Consider the following 22742-nt stretch of genomic DNA (forward strand, 5'->3'; position numbering starts at 1 on the left):
TGCCAGCTCTCTGGCTTTCTACAGCTGGGAAAGTTTCTCCACTTCTGGGGACTCATGTGATCAAACTGCGCCCACCTAGATAATCCAGAATAATCTTCCCACGTCAAGGTCCTTAACCTTAATTGCATCTGCAAAATCTCTTTCGCCCTGTCAGGTAAATGATCACAGGATACAGGGTTTAGGATGTGGCCCTACCACAAAAAAAAAGTCTTTGAGTCCTCGACATTGAGGAGGAAACCAATCCTGGTCTCCACCATCTCTGGACATCTTAAGTAAACCACCGATACTATTACTGATAAAGCTGGTGTTAGCGTTTCTGTTATTTGAAGTCAAAAAGCATTTCTGACACAGGAGCTATTTGCATGATGAACCATAGCCTGCAGGAGAACAAAGCCCAACTGGTTCTCTGGGCCTGTGGGGAGGGAGGATGAGGTTGAAGAGGGAAGGGAGGGGCCTGCTGTAGTGTGAGGGATGAGGACAGGATGAGAAAAAAGGCATTAGGTATTCCTGTGGTCTGCGCATCCTCTCCAGATACTCAAGAAATGCAATTCAACCATTTGGAGATTACTTTTGGATAGCTATGCTTGGTTTCTAAATTCAGGGCAAACAGCCATGGAGCTAGGCCCCTGCACACAGGGTTTGCTGAAAGTGGCCACCTCAGCAGCAGCAGCAGCAGCAGCACAATTGCCCTGTATAAAGATGACCGAGGGAGGATGAAATCCCCTTTTGGGAGATTGTGGTGTTTGGAAAACAGATTCTTCCCCTCCCTGACACTCCGTTGAGGGAGGAGATTAGATTTTATTCCCTTGGCTGAAACCTCTGAGGGGAACTTTTTGAGACACTCGTGGAAGATCAAATTGAGGGTTGAAGACTTGGTAGGGGCTACTGCAGCATGGGATAGTGGTATTCACTGCAGAGAAGTGTCTGCCAGCAGGAGGTTGGCAAAAGACGCAGTCAAATTTCATGAGGGAGCACCAATGCTGTTAGGAGTTGGGTCCTTTGCCGATAGGACCTGCAGGGCATCTACCTTCATGTCTACAAAAAAGTTACTAGTGACCAGGCAGAAGGGGACAGTAACCTCACCAGCCCCACTGCTAAGAGGTGGTTAGCACATGTCTTTCCCCCACTCTTCCTGGCCTCTTCCACCACCAGCCAAGCTGGTACAGGAGTTGGCAGGGACAGCATATCTTGGAGGCACTATGGAGGTTGAGGGGAGCTTTGAATGAAACCACTGAACTTTAAGATAAGATTGTCTTAATAATGCAAAATGACTTAAAAGTTACAGGATTGCACTGAGCACTTGATAAGCCCACTGCCCAGTGGGAAACTGTATTTGACAGAACAACTGGCACAGTTATGAAAAAAAGTAAGCATTGAGTATTTCTATCTCCATAAATTATACTCTTCAAGCAGGTTACTTAAGCATTATAAAAGAGGCTGAAAACAGGTGGAGAGAGGGCAGGTGGGAAACATGGAAAGCAGAGGGAAGGGGAGCTTGGTGCCCACCTGTGTGAGGCAAGGTTTTAGGGTCCAATAACAATTTCTGACCTGGTGAGCTGACACTCACAGTTGAGATCAATTCTCTTGTACAGGTGAGCTGGTGAGGAGGTGGAAAGGGGCAGTGCCTGTGATGGAGAAGGGGCAGAGCATTCCTCTCAACTCTCTTTTGCCCTCCTAGCTTGACCTACTGATGGCTGCACTCTTCTCTAAATAGTAACACATGCTCCAATGCATACTTGAGTTTGTGCAGTATTCTTGTTTCTGAAAGTCAAGTTGTGACAATTAATGCTGTATCTAACCAAATGATCACAGCCTCCCTCTTCCCCATGGGAACTACAATCAAGAAGCATCTTCCAATTTCATGTACACTAAACCTAGGTGGCCACAAGCTTCATTTGGGCCACCAACTGCTTTGAAACCCTCATAAAAACTGTCCTACTATCTCCCTGGTAAATCACACATACACACAGTTTTGCCTTTCAGGACATATGGCCTTATAAGATTTTGACTACTAGTGACCAAAATGTTGATGTTTTTCAAAAATTACACAGAATTGTTAAGATGGAATAGTTTTATTTAGCAAACAAAAGACTTGCTAATTCAGAGTAACCTCTAGTCCACGTACTGTGGTTTAGACTACATGTGCAAAATTAGAGCCTTGACGCTGAACAAAATAAAATCCAGAGGAAGAACTACAGTATCCGATCAAAAAGGAAGTACTAGCAAATGAACCAGAATAAAAGATTTTATTGTATTCCATACATTCACAGGTCACTTCCAGATTTAGTAACAACACTGCAATGCTATGATGCTGTGCGGTCATTTAGCTTAAACCACAGTGTAAGTTGGTAGCTCTCTCCTGCTCTCTTGGCCTCTAGATGTATCACAATACAATTCCTAACTGTGGCCTGGCAACCAATGCTTATTTCACTGGATTATTTCCTGACTGGGACATGGGTTCATCGCATCTTCCCAGAATTTTAAAGTACCTTCCCTTACATTGTAAGAGATGACCAAACACTCTAGTGTGAGGGCTGCTTCACACACTGTTTTTATCTATCATGATTGCTCTTCCTTACATACACGTCCCGTACAGACCAGCTACACATGGCATGGTCCTGAAACCACAGCTTTTGTTTCTTTGGCCAGAATGCACCCCTCACCTTGAGTGCCCGCCTTAGAAACACAGGTACTTGGTTCTCACAGGGTGTGCATGGTTGACACAAGTTCATCTGCCCCAAGGTAAAAGCTCTTCAAAACCTTTGCATGACTTGTGGGCAGCAGGGTCACAATTTGTTGCATGTGACCTGCCTCAGCCTCAAAAGATAAGAGATCATGAGGCTCCACTGCCCCCGGGCTCAGGGAACTTGATCCATATCGCTAGGGCTCTGCCTGTTAGGTTATGGATGCTCACCTGACTCTCTGAAGCAGAGGGAGGCTGACACAGATTAGCTTTTATTGAAATTATTAAAGTGCAACATTGTGTTTTCACTCTATCAGGCACTGAAAAGCAAGAAGCTTTTAATATTTTCTTTTCTATAATGAAATATATTTTCTTTACTCTTATTTGTATCTGTAATACACCTGCAATTAGAAGCAGCAGTTAAACACAAAACAAAGAACAGAGCAGAAGGCACAGTCTAAAGAGTGGGTATCAGAAGAATTTTACCATTTACGCTCATAGGAATACTAAACCAACCCCAATCAGACCAAACTCCAAAGCCCATTTTGTTTACAAGTCTGCCTCTTCTGTGCGATAGCAAGTCAGTCCTTTAAAGCAGAAACCCCATTTACTAACCCTATATCCCAAGTAAGCAGGCCTGTATCAGAACCAAATAGCTGTCCTCTTACATCAGAAAATCTGTGATCTGAAAGACAATTCATCACAAGTGTTTCCAATTTTCTTCTGAGAACATCACCAATCCCACTAATGCAAACTCAGAACATTACTTCAGTCAAATTTAGCTAAATGCTATAGCTTTCTTGAAATAAAAATTAGCCAGAAAAATACCTTAGAAAAGACTCTTTTTTTTTTCCATTGTGGATTCCAGGAGACTTTTAAGACATTATGGAATTCTCGGTGATTATATTCAAATGGCAGAGCCACATTTGCTAACAGTATTTTCTAATTTTATCTTTCTTATAAGAAAAAAAGGGTAAAAATCGGATCTGAAATACTGACAGGGTTCCCCAAAGTTAGATATTAACACATCTTTTCATTTCTCTTATGAGAACTTTACTGTAAATATACCTTTATCATAGAAATGAGATATCCAATACACATTACAAAATGTTATATTTAAAGATGACAAATCTATTCTTAACCCAGATTCTTCATCCACAGAAGTTTAATGACTAAAATAACACAACAGAATGAACAAATGTTTTATTGGCATGTTCATTGTTGTAAACAGCATCTGGCATGAAAAAGTTTTACCAAAACCTTTTTTATTGATTTTTATAAATTGGATGGTATTTCAAAATTTATGTAGAATTGTGTTCATTTACTTTTATTTAGCAAAGCAAAAACTTGCTCATACTAATAAACTCTGCAATGAAATCATGTTGACTGCATCAGTCTGTACCATGACCTGACCTCACTAGCAAGTTTATTCAGAACAATGTTAAGACGTTTCCCAAAAGTTAAACTACATGTAACTACAAATTGACTCTAAAAATTAAAACAGGACTTACAAGCATTCTAGAAGATTCAAACTTGAAGTAAATCTTCAAAACTAGATGTACAAAGAGAAAAAAATTGAAGCTGCTGAACAGAGAAACCTCATTAACAAGGGCAACGACAATCCTATGGGACCTAGCACTGAGGAACCTCACTGAGGATTACATTTACATAGACTGCTGTACTTTTCAATGTACACAAATGTACAGAATGAATGATACGTGAAAAGAATAACCATGGCAGATAGTTGAACTGCAATTATGATAACTCAACAAGATCAATTTTATTTACATGCTGAATAAATGAATGAAACATATTCTCTACATCCATAACTTAAGTACAATCAGTTATAATTACAACACTGCAGCAATTTGAGCTGCCACCTGCTGGGATCGGTCTAAGGGAAACGTTTTGATGTTCCAGAATAATGTTCTTAATAATCTGCAAAAAATGAAACAAAATAAAAATACAACTTCACAATTCCTTACTGGGTTACGGCTGGTTCTAAGAATTTCTTTTCTTCAGCTCCTGTTTTTGCTGCTTTCCAAGAGTCAACACACGTTGGATTTACTTCTGAATTGTCAATGAGGTAATGTGTGTATCAGTGAAATAAACAGAAAATTCATTCATTCATGGCCTTTGCACAGCTTTTATTATTAAGCTATGAGCATCCTGTTTGAGGCTAGTTTCACTAGCGGCTATGTGCACATTTGTCCGCAATAAAAGAAGTTTACTCATTCCCCTGTCCCCTTTTCTAATAGAAGGTTTGCTTTTTTTGTTTTTTTGTTTTTATTGTTTTGCACATCCCTTTTCACTTTACAGTACATTTGACTATAGTGCACAACATGATTCCGAGTCAAAACAGTGGCCCATTGGGCACTGAGCTTCTGATTGGTGTAGGGCAGTCCAATCAGTGCTGGTGTCACTGGGTTACCCCAACCATGTCTGGCCAAAATGGCACTACCCAGTGGTAGTGAACCATCTAATTAAAACCAAAACTCCCCCAGGGAAAATGCTACACTATCAGAGTCAGTCTTGAGTCAGATCTTTATTTGGTGCTCCATCCAGATATATTTTTAGTGCTTTCTCTTTACGAGGTGAGTATGTTACACGATATCCAGTCTTCTGGAGTCGACTGCTTTCTTTTTTCATCAATTCATTTCTTTGCTCATCTGTCAATTCCATTAATTCTTCTGTTTTATCCCTACATATAAAATATTAATCACATATTAGTCCAGTAGAGCCCTCCACCTCTATTAATGTATGCTTGAATGCTATGATGCTCCTCAGCAAGATAATGCAATCTGTTACTGGTGAAGTAATATTGTTTTATATACTGAGATGTCCCAGATTTCTAAGGTGTTTATCACAGGAACACACTGCTTACTTCTAAAAGTGGCAGAGAATAACTTCCATGTTATTAGCAGTAGTAACAGCTATCATTATTGAACATCTATAATAGGCACTGTGCCAGTTATTTTACATGCAATAGCTGTAATTCTCATAAAATCCTGCAAGGTAGACATCATTGTTGCAATTTTAGAGATGAGGAGCTAGGTAAATCAGAAAGCTAGTTTTGAATCCAGATCTGTGAGGCTCCAATGACTATTCTTTTTCCTCTACATCTGTGCTGTCCAATACAACAGCCATTAGCCACATGTGGCTACTGAGCTTGGAAATATGCCTGGTTCCTATTGAGATGTGCTGGAAATATAACAGACATACAATATTTCTAAGACCCAGTAAAATAAAAAAATGCAAAATACAAATGATTTTTTATACTGATGACATGTTGTAATGATCATATTTTGGATATACTGGATTTAAAATATTTTTTAAATTAATTTCACCTGTTTCTTTTTATTGTTTTTAATGTGGCTACTAGAAAACTTCAAATTATAATCATGTTTGGCTGTCACTGTATTTCTACTGGTTAGTGCCACTTCATATCATAAAAACAATAAAGATATTTCTGGAAAATAAGATATTTATGCACACCAAAAATGTATTACTAACAGCAACAAAAACATTGTGAATGTTACCTATAAAATATGACCGCACCATCATCACAGATATAAAGAGGCCAGACATTCAGGGTAGAAACTTTGGGATTCCAGTCTAAATCTTGATGAATATCAAGGACAGAAATATCACAGGGAAATGTTCCTCTACCCTAAAAAGAAAAAGAATGAATGAATAAATCATGCCACTAGCTGTGTTTATCATGCACAATACACAGATGCAAACATTCTCAGGGCTTTACCTTAGCAAATTCAATATCATCCAAAGGAATCCCACTGATTTCACTAAGCTGTAAAATAAAACATTTTATTTGAGTTCATTTAACAAATAAACTTGCTTAGAAAAGTTATTTCCCTTTTACCCACAAACAGAAATAGCTCGGTTTAAAAAATGTTTGATATAAAAAAATTAGAAAAAGCAGAAAGCGGCCACCCTGCAAATACCATGTCCCAGAAATACCAAGTTAGTATATTCCTTCCAGACCTTTTCCTATGCATACACAAACTACACCTACACATTTCTAAAACATGTAAAATTAGATTAATATCTCTATATAATAATTCTGTTCCTAGAGGAATAGGATCCAAAGTGACCACATTCTCTTCAACAACTGAACAATATACATTTTATCTCCTGTTGATGGACACTGAGACTGTTTTCAGTTTTTCCAAGTTACAAAGCTCTACTGTATACTTCCATGAATATCCTTGCACATGGTGAAACCCCATCTCAACTTAAAATACAAAGAATTAGCTGGGCGTGGTGGCATGTGCTTGTAGTCCCAGTTACTAGGGAGGCTGAACCAGGAGAATCACTTGAACCTGGGAGGCGGAGGCTGCAGTGAGCCAAGATCGCGTTATTGCATTCCAGCCAGGGCAACAAGAGTGAAACTCCATCTCAAAAATAAATACATAAATAAATAAATTCTTCTTTCTTGAGACAGAGTCTCACTCCATCACCCAGACTGGAGTGCAGTGGTGCAATCTAGGCTCACTGCAACCTCCACCTCCTGGGTTCAGGCAGTTCTCCAGCTTCAGCCTCCTGAGTAGCTAAAATTACAGGCATGCACCACCACACTTGGCTAATTTTTGTATTTTTAGTAGACACAGGGTTTCACCACGTTGGCCAGACTGGTCTCGAACTCCTGAACTCAAGTGATCTGCCTGCCTCGACCTCCCAAAATGCTGGGATTACAGGAGTGACCCATGGCACCCAACCTGCAAATACTTCTATAGATCGAATTCCCAGATGTTTAATTGCAAATCCGAAATACTGACAAACGATGCCAACTGAACTTGAAAAAAATGATATCAATTTATACACTTATCAAAGGTATATATTGTCTGTATCCCCTAAACCTTGAGAACTCTAGGTATTTTTTGATTTGCTAAATCTTCACCAATTTAAGAGTGAAAAATAACGTTATTCTTTAATTTGTATTTCTTTTTCTATAAATTGCCTATTCATGCTGTCTTTCTTAAAATTAGATTTGTTCCATCTTTTTCTTATTAAGGTAGTAGCTCCTTATAAATTATGGACAGCATGTTTAATAACTGCTTCAAATAATTTCCTCCTAGTTTATTGTCTTTTTGCTTTGTTTATGAGTTGCTTTTTAAATACCTTTTTCTTTGGCTGTGCAGAGGATAGGTTTTTATGTGGTCTATAGTTTCTTTTTTTGGCTTCTGGTATTATGCTTACAAATATCTTTCTCCAGGAATATGAAAATATTTTTAGTATTTAATATTTTACATATTTTCACCTAGTACATTTACTTTTTTTATATAAAAAGTATATAAAATGTATATATATTCTATATACATTTAGAATTTATTTTTGTGTTTAGTATGAAGTATGGAAATAAATCTTTTTCAAAATGCTCATTGTGCTAGTACCACGGATTGACTAATTCACCCTTTCCCCAGAGATCCTTAGATATCCCATCTTAAAATGCAAAACAGACCTTCATCTGGATTCTCTACACAATTCAACTTCATTTGTTTTTTTTAGACATACAGCAATTCACTCTAGTAACTTCTAACTAATTCTAACTACTTAGGACAAAATTGGTCCAAGTAATAGAAAGTGAGGTTCCACTTCTGAATGGCCAGAAGCCAAAGTAATTTTTCAAAGAATCAGGAGCCTGAACAACCAGAGTGTGCCACAAGGTGTGACAGAAACCAAAAAGAAAGGTTGCTGCACCAGCGTTTGGTACTACTTCCTAGGTTTTCTCTTACGCAACACAGGAAAAATGTATTGTTTATATATATTTTATAAATATTATGATATACATATACAACATAAGATACATGTTTTGTTTAAAATGAACTTACCTTCTCTCGCAATTCATCAACACTACTGCTTTCCAATACAACCTCCTGGAAGGGATCCAACTTCATCTCTGAAGGCTTCCACCGTCTTGACAAAACTGCAAGCTGTGACATGGACTTCATCTTCTCTACCCCTAAGAATATGTAAGATTAGGTCATCATTCTATTTCCTCTGAAGGTTCATAATTTGACTTTTCCCTTAGTGCCTTACTAAACAAAAAGATTTACTTCAAGTGTTACTCTTAAAAAGTGGGCACAAGAAAAAACCCAATTATCCCAAGGAGTTTTTGAGAATGAAATATTTACTCTCTTCTCTCCAGTCTCAGAAGATAATTCCTCTCTTCTTCAAACCAGTACTCCTAATTCCACTCCCTCCTGACTCCTGCTGAACACTGCATTACCAATTACTCTCTTCTCTGGCTCTCCAATCTTTGTTTCTCTATTGGCTACTACCCCTATCTAAAATCATAATCAAATCAACTTCACTTTATCCTCTTTCTTCACTCAAGCTATTATTAATCCTTCTCTTTCCATTTACTCCTCAATTTAGTGATTCTTCAAAATTATCACTTTTCCATTATGTCACTTTTCAAGCATCAACTCAATTGTCACTTTTCTCTGGTGTACACAAGAAGAACTTCTACTGATTCAGTCCCATAGTATCTATTATTTTAGAATGACAGGTTTGCAGTTCTGTTTCTTCCACAGACTGTGTGCACCAGTAAGTGGTTCTTACTCATTTTTGTAGCACAAGGGATTAGCAGTGTCTGGCAAATTACAGGTCAATAAATATCTCTTGGATTTAATCACACGACATTTCTTACTCAACTATCTTGATGTGAAAATATACTGAATTAATACTGATGCAGGCACCCACCATCTAGTACCATTTTCAGATGAATCCATCTCTGCTAATACATACTGAATCCTTACAAGGGTGACTTCTTTGTCATTTATGATCTCTTCCTGACTTACCCAGGCACAGTGATTTTCCCTAAGACCCCAGATACTCAAAGAAATCACAATCTGGAGCACTTGCCTACACACCATAGTAGATGGTATCCTAGTTGTTCCTTACCTCCCAACTTAACTTGTCAATTAACCAGAATTTCAACCATTTAAATTTATGGTTTAGACCTGAAGCAGCCTGAAATACATGAGGTGTTAGTATTATTGAGCTCTCTAAAAACTAGTATAATCTTGTAACAAAATATCCAGAATTGATATTTTACTTTCTACAGAAGGAAAATTAAAATTTTCCTAAGCAACAGCAAAGAAAGAATATAGAACTAGTTGTTTACCTTGATGTGATCTTCTAAAAGCCAACTTTCCTCCTATAAGCCTCCCTCCAAACACCAATACTTTAAATGTGCCAATGTTGATAACGAAAACTGGGAGGTGTGACAAATAGGTCTGCTACTTGGACCTCCTCAAGGTCACTGTTATGGGTTGAATTGTGCCCCCCACGAAAAGACATGTTGAAATCCTAATCCCTAGTACCTCAGAATGTGACCTTATTTGGAAATAGGGTCTTTACAGTGATACTCAAAGTAAAATAAGGTCTTCAGGGTGGGCCCTAATCCAACAGGACTAGTGGTTTATGAAAAAGGGGAAAACAATACAGACAGACAAGCCCACAGAAAGAACACCACATGAAGATGAAGGCAGAGACTGGGGTGATGCATCTACAAGCCAAGGTTGCCAATGATGGCCAAAAACCACAGAAACTAGGAGAGAGTATGGAACAGATTCTCCCCCACAGCACTCAGAAGGAACCAACCCTGTTGATAGCCTGATCTCAGATTGTGAGACAATACACTTCTATTCTTTAAGCCACCTGGCTTAGGACACGAATAGTCATTGTTCTTGAGTCTCTGATAAATTATCAGTATCATGTCTTCAATACAAAATAAGCCATAATAGTAAAAAAGAAACTAAAGAACAAACGTGGCTAAGAAAATATTAGCAGAGTTTTCTTAAAATGTATTAAAAATCTAACTTTGTAATTTCCTTGTAAGCAGGAATTAATATTCTCAACATTCAAAAAAATAATACTTAAAAGGCAAATGGGAACCAGAGAAAGATAGCAGAAGGATGAAAGACACTGATTATTCTTTCAAAAACAACTTAAGCAGTTACACTAGGACACAGGGGAAGAAAATAAAACTCCCAGGGATAAGACGTAGGTAGGAATCACATCAATCCACAATAAGGGTATCGTTATGCTTAATATAACACAAAACACAATAATGTATATTAGATTCCTCTTAACTCATTATTTGATTAAAAACTATAGGCTTCTATTAGTTCTAGAGTATTTCTGATACTTCCCCCCCCAAAATATTGAAAATACCATCAAGAACTTCAAGGAAAACTTCCCAGTTGCTGGAAATATTAATATCTTCTTCATAAATATGATAATCCAAAAAGACAGTGCCAGGATTCTTCCATGTTTTTTTCCTTAGACGAAACCTACAAATGTGATAAGACATTTAAAACGACTATAATTTGAAACTCTCAATTTAAAGACTGACACTAATCTGACACCAAAGAAAAATGAACTATGTTCAAATACAAAAGTCAAATAATGAGTTGTTAAAATCTGGGGAAATAAAGAAATGTTCCCAGTAATTCAAATTTAGAATCCTGCATAGGAAATCCAAACAAAATTTTAATACTCTTGCTTAGTCCTATTAAACTAATCTGTCGTACTAAAATTCTGAATAGTACAGGAAATTTTAATTCTCCTAGTTTTAGAAAATCATACCAGTCCATTTCAACTGATCACATAGTCTTTCTTCAAATCGCTGATGACATTAATTTTACTTTACCTTTCAATACTGAGCTCTAAACCACATTGCTCCCTGAGCTGAGGAATTAATTCCTCTTTTGATTGCCGTACAGTCATTCCTTTAGCAAACACAGCATCTAGCAGAAACTTGCATGGCTAGAAATACAAACATAAACAATCAGGGCTTGAATTACATATTAAGTACATTAATATTAACACATTAAAATAAAAATTACCAAAACATTTTATTTGCAATTAAGGGCCTGAGTTTCGGAGTCTATCTTCCTTTTTTGAAACCTTAGCTCCACTATTTATGAGCTCAGCTATCTTGAGCAAGTTTACTTAAAAATCTCTGCGTCTCAGTTCTGTAAATTGGAAACAGTATCTTCCTCACTGAGTCATTGTAAAGGTTAAATAGGATAACACATTTGTATTTTCCTTCTTATAACAGTTATAATTTTGAAAGCAAAAAGAACCACTTTTATGGACTAAAATGAGGGAAATGTATACTAATTCTCCAAATACATTAACCAATTGTCTCAAAAGAGACAGTTTCCACAAACTCAGATTAAATATGTAAGTCAAAATGACTGTAATCGGTCACATTAAGATAAATAACAGGTGCCAGATAAAATATCTTATATGAATAAAGGCACTTTATGATAAATTTATGGTTTTCACATTTGTCTAGTTCTTCAACAGGATGCTATAACATGTTATAACAGAATGCTATAACATGTTATAACAGAATGTTATAACAATAGGATGCTATAACATTCTGAAAATATGATCTTTGCCTTATTCTTTTGGGTATTTGTGGTAAGGCTAGTATACCACAGGACTAAAATATTTTATTGATTACTCCTTAAAAAACACGGCCTGTTTAGATCATTCACCCACACCGTTTACAAGCAGTGACCTTGACCAAGATACTTAACTTCTCTGTGTCTCAGTTTCTTCATCTATAGAATAAGAAATAGTGCTTGTATCTTAGTTAATTGATGATTAAATGAGTTAATATTTGCAAGCACCTAAAGCACACAGCAGACATTATATAAATGCTTGTTACATACTAAAATGACTTTCAACTGCTATTCACCTGTAGCATTGTATGATTGTTTCCAGAAAGCAAGCACACACACAAAAAAATTTCTTTTCCTTTTAAAGGCAGGAAAATTTTGTCTCATTTCAGCATTTGTAGCAACACTTCAGAGCACAGGGATGACAAACAGTGGCCTGAGGGCCAAGTTCACTGCTGCCTACATTTGTAAATAAAATGTTGAGACATAGCCATCTCATTGGTTTATTATTGTCTATGGCTCCTTGTGCTAGAATAGCAGAAGTGAGTAACTGCAACAGAGGCAGTATGGCCTGCTAAACTACAAGGCCCAGAAAAAATTTGCTGACCTTTGCTTCAGAGAAATAAAATGACTATGAATAAAATCTCTATATTGTATGTTTTTAGTAACTGTAAAAAGTAACCTTATATTGTTCTTGAATGTATTACTTACCTCTTGTTCATTGACCAAAAGCTGGTATACTTTAACTCTGTATTCTCCTTTTTTAAGTGCTCTCCCCAGCCTAATTGTAATCTATAAGTTAAAAACATTTTTTTAGACATGCTGCCTCAGCAGAATAAACAACCCATTCTCATCCCATTTTTAAACTTTCCAAAATTCTCTAGATTATAGGCTCGCTGAGAACAGGTATATCTTTTACCTCTGAATCCCCAGCACCTAGAATAGTAACTGACACACAGCTAACATTTCACAAATGTTAGATGAGTGAAGAAAAATAACAACAAAAAACCCCCCAAATTACCATTAATCATTAAAAAAAAAAATCCTTCCAGTTTATCTACTTCACCTTACTTGGAAGTAGTAAAAGCTGTTCTCAAATCTATCATTTAAAATAGACTCTAACTACTCAAAGATTATTTTAATCAACCTTATTGTCATCAGAAAATGATGAAAGTGTCTCATTCAGCCGGACGCTCTCAAACTCTTGATTGCTGGCATACACTCGAAAGACCTTGAAGTGAGAGGACAAAACTCCAACAAAGGGCTCTAAATGTTGTTTGAAAGCTGCCAGAGTAATTCTTTTATCAACATGCACCATCAACCCTAAGCACAAAAAAAACCAAAACAGGAACAAAAATGTAAAAGAAACCTCTGAGTATAAATAAAACAGATCATATACTTTTTATTACACTGTATGCAGGAAAGAGTACCCCTTTTCAGTTAGACTTTAGCTAATATACCACACTGAATGGACAAAAACCATGGACACAGAGTTTCTGATAGGTTTTATCTGACAGCTTAAAATGTTCTGAGCTATTTAAGTGCTTGTTTCTTGGTTTAGGCTGCCAAACTCAAAAACAAGCTTCTAGGAATTCTTTTAAAATATATACACTTCTAGCTCTACACAGTAATAGTGTAAGCTCTGGTGGTTCCAATCCCACCTCTTCTGCTTACTTACTATATGGGACACGGCGCCAGCCTCTGTACCTCCATTTCCTCACTAGAAAAATGAAGATGATAATAGTGCCCACCTGAGTGTTGCAATGTGACTTCAGTGAGGTAATTCATTTATCATGCTTTCAGCACAGTGCCAAATAATACAGCGTGATTGCCTCAAAAACTGTTAGTAATATTATTTAACTTTCAGATTTTCACTAGAAAAAAATGTCACGATTGGCATACTAAGATGTCTGATTTATCATGTGGTTGGGCTGTAATTAACAGGAACTGTATTTAAATGGATCAGAAACTCTTACCTCTTCCCGGCTTAAATTTAAGCTCTCTTGGTATTGTAATAGGATTATCTTTGATGAGCTTCATTTTTCCCTAATGCTTATTTTAATCTTTTGTCCCTAATTTTATAAGCCACTCATGAGGACACATCTGGAATGCTTCTATTGACTTTGGTCTTCATATTGTAGTAGAAAGCAGAAACTAGACTCTCAGTTAATAAGGCAGTGCTGCCTTGCTGCCTCAGGCCACTGGACCTCCCTGGCTCTAAGCCTCCCTCCATGTTAGGTCTGGTTTTTCTGCTAAAGCTGCATGGAAGGTAAAGGACGAGGCCTTAAAAAACTCCTGGTAAACCAACATTCCCATGTCATATCAACACTTGGGTTGAATTTTTCTCAGATGACTTGTCAAATAAATTAATGTTCATTGTTTTCCTGGCTATAAAATATAGGCTCATTAATAGAAAATGTGACAAGTACAAACTAGAAGAAAATATGAAGAGGGTGATGAGCTTTATTTACTATCTACCTTTTGAGTTTTGAGGCAGTATTTCTCTTAATTTGTTTAAAATGTCACTTTTTAAGCTTTAAGGAGTGCCCTTCTATGTCAATAATACAGCTTATGGCAAACAAGCCTCTGTCCATGCTATCCAACAAGGTACTAAATTTCTTAACAGAAGGGTGTAACGCAAAAATTACTTGATTAGAAATGGAAGCCTATGGCTAGATTTCAGTTTTGTCACTTTACTCCGATAAGTGGCTGTAAGCAGGTCATCCAATCTCCCTCAGCCTGCTTTCCCATGTGATCATAACATATAACATTGTTGTGACAAATGTAGTAAAAGTCTTTTCTAAAGCATTACTCAAATACAAGCTTTTATTGCCATTTTGGTTTCTTTCCTAACCTCTAGTAGTGCTGTGTCATAGGAAGACAAAAATGTTTATTGGTTACTGATATAGTTTAATATGGTGATTATGACCAACTGGTTCTGGAATTTGATGGCCTGGCCTGAATGAATTCCTGGCTCCTCTTCATATATTAGATTTGTGACTCTGACTTTTTAACTTTTCTGTACTTCAATTACCTTTACTATAAAATACAGGTAATAGTATTGAAATCTCAAAGTTATGTTCTGGGGTCAATACATGTAAAATGTTTAGCATAGCTTTGGCAAAGTGTTAATTTATTGGCTATAATTACTTTGTAGTTTTAGAGATTACTATTGTACCATTTTTCCTATCTACCTCTTCAGACTGAAGAGTCTATGTCTTCACAGAACAACCTTAAAATATATTTAAGATTTTCCTTTTCGGTCCTTTCTCTTATGTATTTCTTCTTTTATTCTTTTTCCTTTTCTTTTCTTTTTTTTTTTTTTTTTTTTTTGAGACAGGGTCTCGCTCTGTTGCCCAGGCTGGAGTGCAGTGGTACGATCATAGCTCACTGCAGCCTCTCTCCTCTGGGCTCAAGTGATCCTTCCACCTCAGCCTCCTAAGTAGCTAGAACTCCATGCACATGACCACGTTGGCTAATTAAAAAAAATTTTTTTGTAGAGACAGGGCCTTACTGTGTTGCTCAGGGTGGTCTCTAACTCCTGGATTCAAGCAGTCCTCTCACGGCCTCCCAAAGTGCAGGGACTACAGGTGTGATGCACTGTAACTGACCCTTACGTATTTCTTAAGTGAAGCGGTAACCAAAATTGTACAGAGAAATTTCAGTGCAAATGCACTACCATCTTTATTTATCTTGGCTTTCTTGATTATACCCAAGTGCCTATGAACTATAACTAGTCCTACCAGGACAGTGTTCTCAGAGAATGATCTCTAATTATTCTCTGAAACAACTCTTGGATTATAACTGCCTTAAGGACCATCATTTTAAGTATAGTTTGATTACTGCCTGAGTGAACTGCCTACACTGTGCATAGTGCATCATTCTTTAAATATCAAATTCATTGTCTACCTGTTCTTCCTTGCCATTTTATCACTCTGAAGAATGTGTATTATTACTCATCATCCACATGTTTTCCCAGGGACCTTCTTTCAGATGACTGAGGAGCTGCAATGAATCAGTCTTAGTACAGACTCAAGAAAAACCTGGTTGCCAGCTGCTATCCCTACTCCCCTATCTCCAAACCAGTTTTCTACACGAGAAGACATTTTCCAGGGTCATATTTTCTTTTCAAACAAGACCTTTTCTATGGCTTCTAAAAGTCTAAATACATAAGTTGTAGTGAATGGTTTCTCTTCTTCACCATGTTTACTATTTCAATGAACACTAGTAAATTAGCCTAGTATGAATTTCCAAATATGGTCAACATTCTCCATTTAAAAGATTTTATTAACTATTCTAGGATGAAAATGAGACTTTTCAAACTATAATTCTAAGTATTCCCATCGAATTTTTCCTACGGTTGAGACCATCATCCAGTCAAATTTTTAGCACATCATTCTAAAATGAACCAATTAAAAGAAATTTCCGAGGGTGGAGCCAAGATGGCCGAATAGGAACAGCTCCGGTCTCCAGCTCCCAGCGTGAGTGACACAGAAGACCGGTGATTTCTGCATTTCCATCTGAGGTACTGGGTTCATCTCACTAGGGAGTGCCAAACAGTGGGTGCAGGAGAGTCAGTGCAGCGCACCGTGTGCCAGCCGAAGCAGGGTGAGGCATTGCCTCACTCGGGAAGCGCAAGGGGTCAGGGAGTTCCCTTTCCTAGTCAAAGAAAGGGGTAACAGATGGCACCTGGAAAATCGGGTCACTCCCACCCTAATACTGCGCTTTTCCAACGGGCTTGGAAAACGGCCCACCAAGAGATTGTGTCCTATACCTGGCTCGGAGGGTCCTACGCCCACGGAGTCTCACTGATTGCTAGCACAGCAGTCTGAGATCAAACTGCAAGGTGGCAGCGAGGCTGGGGGAGGGGCGCCCGCCATTGCCCAGGCTTGCTTAGGTAAACAAAGCAGCCAGGAAGCTCCAACTGGGTGGAGCCCACCACAGCTCAAGGAGGTCTGCCTGTCTCTGTAGGCTCCACCTCTGCGGGCAGGGCACAGATAAACAAAAAGACAGCAGGAACCTCTGCAGACTTAAATGTCCCTGTCTGACAGCTCTGAAGAGAGTAGTGGTTCTCCCAGCACACAGCTGGAGATCTGAGAACGGGCAGACTGCCTCCTAAAGTGGGTCCCTGATCCCCGAGCAGCCTAACTGGGAGGCACCCCCCAGTAGGGACAGACTGACACCTCACTCGGCCAGGTACTCCTCTGAGACAAAACCTCCAGAGGAACGATCAGACAGCTGAATTTGCGGTCTCACGAAAATCCGCTGTTCTGCAGCCACCGCTGCTGACACCCAGCAAAACAGGGTCTGGAGTGGACCCCTAGCAAACTCCAACAGACCTGCAGCTGAGGGTCCTGTCTGTTAGAAGGAAAACTAACAAACAGAAAGGACACCCACACCAAAAACCCATCTGTACATCGCCATCATCAAAGACCAAAAGTAGAAAAACCTACAAAGATGGGGAGAAAACAGAGCAGAAAAACTGGAAACTCTAAAAAAGCAGAGCACCTCTCCTCCTCCAAAGGAACACAGTTCCTCACTAGCAACGGAACAAAGCTGGACGGAGAATGACTATGACGAGTTGAGAGAAGAAGGCTTCAGATGATCAAACTACTCTGAGCTACAGGAGGAAATTCAAACCAATGGCAAAGAAGTTAAAAACTTTGAAAAAAAAAAAAATAGATGAATGTATAACTAAGATAACCAATGCAGAGAAGGGCTTAAAGGAGCTGATGGAGTTGAAAGCCAATTTTCAAGAACTACGTGAAGATTGCAGAAGCCTCAGTAGCCGATGCGATCAACTGGAAGAAAGGGTATCAGCGATGGAAGATGAAATGAATGAAATGAAGCGAGAAGGGAAGTTTAGGGAAAAAAGAATAAAAAGAAATGAATAAAGACTCCAAGAAATATGGGACTATGTGAAAAGACCAAACCTACGTCTGATTGGTGTACCTGAAAGTGATGGGGAGAATGGAACCAAGTTGGAAAACACTCTGCAAGATATTATCCAGGAGAACTTCCCCAATCTAGCAAGGCAGGCCAACATTCAGATTCAGCAAATAAAGAGAACGCCACAAAGATACTCCTCGAGAAGAGCAACTCCAAGACACATTAATTGTCAGATTCACCAAAGTTGAAATGAAGGAAAAAATGTTAAGGGCGGCCAGAGAGAAAGGTCGAGTTACCCACAAAGGAAAGCCTATCAGACTAACAGCTGATCTCTCAGCAGAAACTCTACAAGCCAGAAGAGAGTGGGGGCCGATATTCAACATTCTTAAAGAATAGAATTTTCAACCCAGAATTTCATATCCAGCCAAACTAAGCTTCACAAGTGAAGGAGAAATAAAATAGTTTACAGACAAGCAAATGCTGAGTGATTTTGTCACCACCAGGCCTGCCCTAAAAGAGCTCCTGAAGGAAGCACTAAACATGGAAAGGAACAACCGGTACCAGCCACTGCAAAAACATGCCAAATTGTAAAGACCATCGAGGCTAGGAAGAAACTGCATCAACTAACGAGCAACATAACCAACTAACATCATAATGACAGGATCAAATTCACATATAACAATATTAACTTTAAATGTAAATGGACTAAATGCTCCAATTAAAAGACACAGACTGGCAAATTGGATAAGGAGTCAAGACCCATCAGTGTGCTGTATTCAGGAAACCCATCTCACGTGCAGAGACACACACAGACTCAAAATAAAGGGATGGAGGAAGATCTACCAAGCAAATGGAAAACAAAAAAAGGCAGGGGTTGCAATCCTAGTCTCTGATAAAATAGACTTTAAACCAACAAAGATCAAAAGAGACAAAGAAGGCCATTACATAATGGTAAAGGGATCAATTCAACAAGAAGAACTAACTATCCTAAATGTATATGCACCCAACACAGGAGCACCCAGATTCATAAAGCAAGTCCTGAGTGACCTACAAAGAGACTTAAACTCCCACACAATAATAATGGGAGATTTTAACACCCCACTGTCAACATTAGACAGATCAACAAGACAGAAAGTTAACAAGGATACCCAGGAATTGAACTCAGCTCTGCACCAAGTGGACCTAATAGACATCTACAGAACTCTCCACCCCAAATCAAGAGAATACATTTTTTTCAGCACCACACCACACCTATTCCAAAATTGACCACATAGTTGGAAGTAAAGCTCTCCTCAGCAAATGTAAAAGAACAGAAATTATAACAAACTGTCTCTCAGACCACAGTGCAAACTATAACTCAGGATTAAGAAACTCACTCAAAACCTCTCAACTACATGGAAACTGAACAACTTGCTCCTGAATGACTACTGGGTACATAATGAAATGAAGGCAGAAATAAAGATGTTCTTTGAAACCAATAAGAACAAAGACACAACATACCAGAATCTCTGGGATACATTCAAAGCAGTGGGTAGAGGGAAATTTATAGCACTAAATGCTCACAAGAGAAAGCAGGAAAGAGCCAAAATTGACACCCTAACATCACAATTAAAAGAACTAGAAAAGCAAGAGCAAACACATTCAAAAGCTAGCAGAAGGCTAGAAATAACTAAAATCAGAGCAGAACTGAAGGAAATAGAGACACAAAAAACCCTTCAAAAAATTAATGAATCCAGGAGCTGGTTTTTTGAAAAGATCAACAAAACTGATAGGCCGCTAGCAAGACTAATAAAGAAGAAAAGAGAGAAGAATCAAATAGATGCAATAAAAAATGATAAAGGGGATATCACCACTGATCCCACAGAAATACAATCTACCATCAGAGAATACTACAAACACCTCTATGCAAATAAACTAGAAAATCTAGAAGAAATGGATAAATTTCTTGACAAATACACCCTCCCAAGACTAAACCAGGAAGTTGAATCTCTGAATAGACCAATAACAGGCTCTGAAATTGTGGCAATAATCAATAGCTTACCAACCAAAAGGAGTCCAGGACCTGATGGATTCACAGCTGAATTCTACCAGAGGTACAAGGAGGAATTGGTACCATTCCTTCTGAAACTATTCCAATCAATAGAAAAAGAGGGAATCCTCCCTAACTCATTTTATGAGGCCAGCATCATCCTGATACCAAAGCCTGGCAGAGACACAACCAAAAAAGAGAATTTCAGACCAACATCCTTGATGAACATTGATGCAAAAATCCTCAATAAAATACTGGCAAACCGAATCCAGCAGCACATCAAAAAGCTTATCCACCATGATCAAGTGGGCTTCATCCCTGGGATGCAAGGCTGGTTCAACATACGCAAATCAATAAATGTAATCCAGCATATAAACAGAACCAAAGACAAAAACCACACGATTATCTCAATAGATGCAGAAAAGGCCTTTGACAAAATTCAACAACCGTTCATGCTAAAAACTCTCAATAAATTAGGTATTGATGGGATGTATCTCAAAATAATAAGAGCTGTCTATGACAAACCCACAGCCAATATCATACCGAATGGGCAAAAACTGGAAGCATTCCCTTTGAAAACTGGCATAAGACAGGGATGCCCTCTCTCACTACTCCTATTCAACATAGTGCTGGAAGTTCTGGCCAGGGCAATTGGGCAGGAGAAGGAAATAAAGGGTATTCAAATAGGAAAAGAGGAAGTCAAATTGTCCCTGTTTGCAGATGATATGATTGTGTATCTAGAAAACCCCATTGTCTCAGCCCAAAATCTCCTTAAGCTGATAAGCAACTTCAGCAACGTCTCAGGATACAAAATCAATGTACAAAAATCACAAGCATTCTTGTACACCAATAACAGACAAACAGAGAGCCAAATCATGAGTGAACTCCCATTCACAAATGCTTCAAAGAGAATAAAATACCTAGGAATCCAACTTACAAGGGATGTGAAGGACCTCTTCAAGAACTATAAACCACTGCTCAATGAAATAAAAGAGGATACAAACAAATGGAAGAACATTCCATGCTCATGAATTGGAAGAATCAATATCATGAAAACGGCCATACTGCCCAAGGTAATTTATAGATTCAATGCCATCCCCATCAAGCTACCAATGACTTTCTTCACAGAATTGGAAAAAACTACTTTAAAGTTCATATGGAACCAAAAAAGAGCCCGTATCGCCAAGTCAATCCTAAGCCAAAAGAACAAAGCTGGAGGCATCACACTACCTGACTTCAAACTATATTACAAGGCTACAGTAACCAAAACAGCATGGTACTGGTACCACAACAGAGACATAGATCAATGGAACAGAACAGAGCCCTCAGAAATAATGCCGCATATCTACAACTATCTGATCTTTGAGAAACCTGACAAAAACAAGAAATGGGAAAAGGATTCCCTATTTAATAAATGGTGCTGGGAAAACTGGCTAGCCATATGTAGAAAGCTGAAACTGGATCCCTTCCTTACACCTTATACAAAAATTAATTCAAGATGGATTAAAAACTTACATGTTAGACCTAAAACCATAAAAACCCTAGAAGAAAACCTAGGCAATATCATTTAGGACATAGGCATGGGCAAGGACATCATGTCTAAAACATCAAAAGCAATGGCAACAAAAGCCAAAATTGACAAATGGGATTTAATTAAAGAGCTTCTGCACAGCAAAAGAAAATACCATCAGAGTGAACAGGCGACCTACAAAATGGGAGAAAATTTTCGCAACCTACTCATCTGACAAAGGGCTAATATCCAGAATCGACAATGAACTCAAACAAATTTACAAGAAAAAAACAAACAACCCCATCAAAAAGTGGGCGAAGGACATGAATAGACACTCCTCAAAAGAAGACATTTATGCAGCCAAAAAACACATGAAAAAATGCTCATCATCACTGGCCATCAGAGAAATGCAAATCATAACCACAATGAGATACAATCTCATACCAGTTAGAATGGCGATCATTACAAAGTCAGGAAACAACAGGTGCTGGAGAGGATGTGGAGAAACAGGAACACTTTTACACTGTTGGTGGGACTGTAAACTAGTTCAGCCATTGTGGAAGTCAGTGTGGCAATTCCTCAGGGATCTAGAACTAGAAATACCATTTGACCCAGCCATCCCATTACTGAGTATATACCCAAAGGACTATAAATCATGCTGCTATAAAGTCACATGCACACGTATGTTTATTGCAGCACTATTCACAATAGCAAAGACTTGGAACCAACCCAAATGTCCAACAATGATAGACTGGATTAAGAAAATGTGGCACATATACACCACGGAATACTATGCAGCCATAAAAAATGATGAGTTCATGTCCTTTGTAGGGACATGGATGAAGCTGGAAACCATCATTCTCAGTAAACTATCACAAGGACAAAAAGCCAAAGACCGCATGTTCTCACTCATCGGTGGGAACTGAACAATGAGAACACATGGACACAGTAAGGGGAACATCACACTCCGGGGACTGTTGTGGGGTGGGGGGAGGGGGGAGGGGGGAGGGGGGAGGGACAGCATTAGGAGATATACCTAATGCTAAATGACGAGTTAATGGGTGCAGCACACCAACATGGCACATGGATACATATGTAACAAACCTGCACACTGTGCACATGTACCCTAAAACTTAAAGTATAATAATAATAATAATAAAAAAAAGAAATTTCCAATCTTTTACTAAGGAGGAA

General features: G+C 38.3%; 1 protein-coding gene across 8 annotated transcripts in view; it reads right to left on the minus strand.

Moving 5' to 3' along the window:
* Nucleotides 1–2227: 2227 nt before the first annotated feature.
* USP47 (ubiquitin specific peptidase 47) overlaps nt 2228–22742 on the minus strand; it is a 123322-nt gene continuing 102807 nt past the window's right edge. For 6 of the 8 annotated variants that reach the window (XM_055282411.2, XM_055282406.2, XM_055282408.2 and 3 more), the window contains 8 exons: nt 13268–13443; nt 12832–12912; nt 11361–11476; nt 10883–11001; nt 8533–8663; nt 6444–6491; nt 6223–6353; nt 2228–5384 (listed from right to left, as the gene is read on the minus strand). In XM_055282411.2, coding sequence (XP_055138386.1) covers nt 5210–5384; nt 6223–6353; nt 6444–6491; nt 8533–8663; nt 10883–11001; nt 11361–11476; nt 12832–12912; nt 13268–13443 — 977 coding nt within the window. In that variant the 3' untranslated portion in view covers nt 2228–5209. The remainder of the gene's footprint in view (nt 5385–6222; nt 6354–6443; nt 6492–8532; nt 8664–10882; nt 11002–11360; nt 11477–12831; nt 12913–13267; nt 13444–22742) is intronic. The other 2 variants (XM_063641987.1, XM_063641986.1) reach the window with 1 other exon arrangement.

Source organism: Symphalangus syndactylus, chromosome 6 (genome assembly GCF_028878055.3).
Source record: "Symphalangus syndactylus isolate Jambi chromosome 6, NHGRI_mSymSyn1-v2.1_pri, whole genome shotgun sequence".
In the NCBI taxonomy this organism is placed as follows: domain Eukaryota; kingdom Metazoa; phylum Chordata; class Mammalia; order Primates; family Hylobatidae; genus Symphalangus; species Symphalangus syndactylus.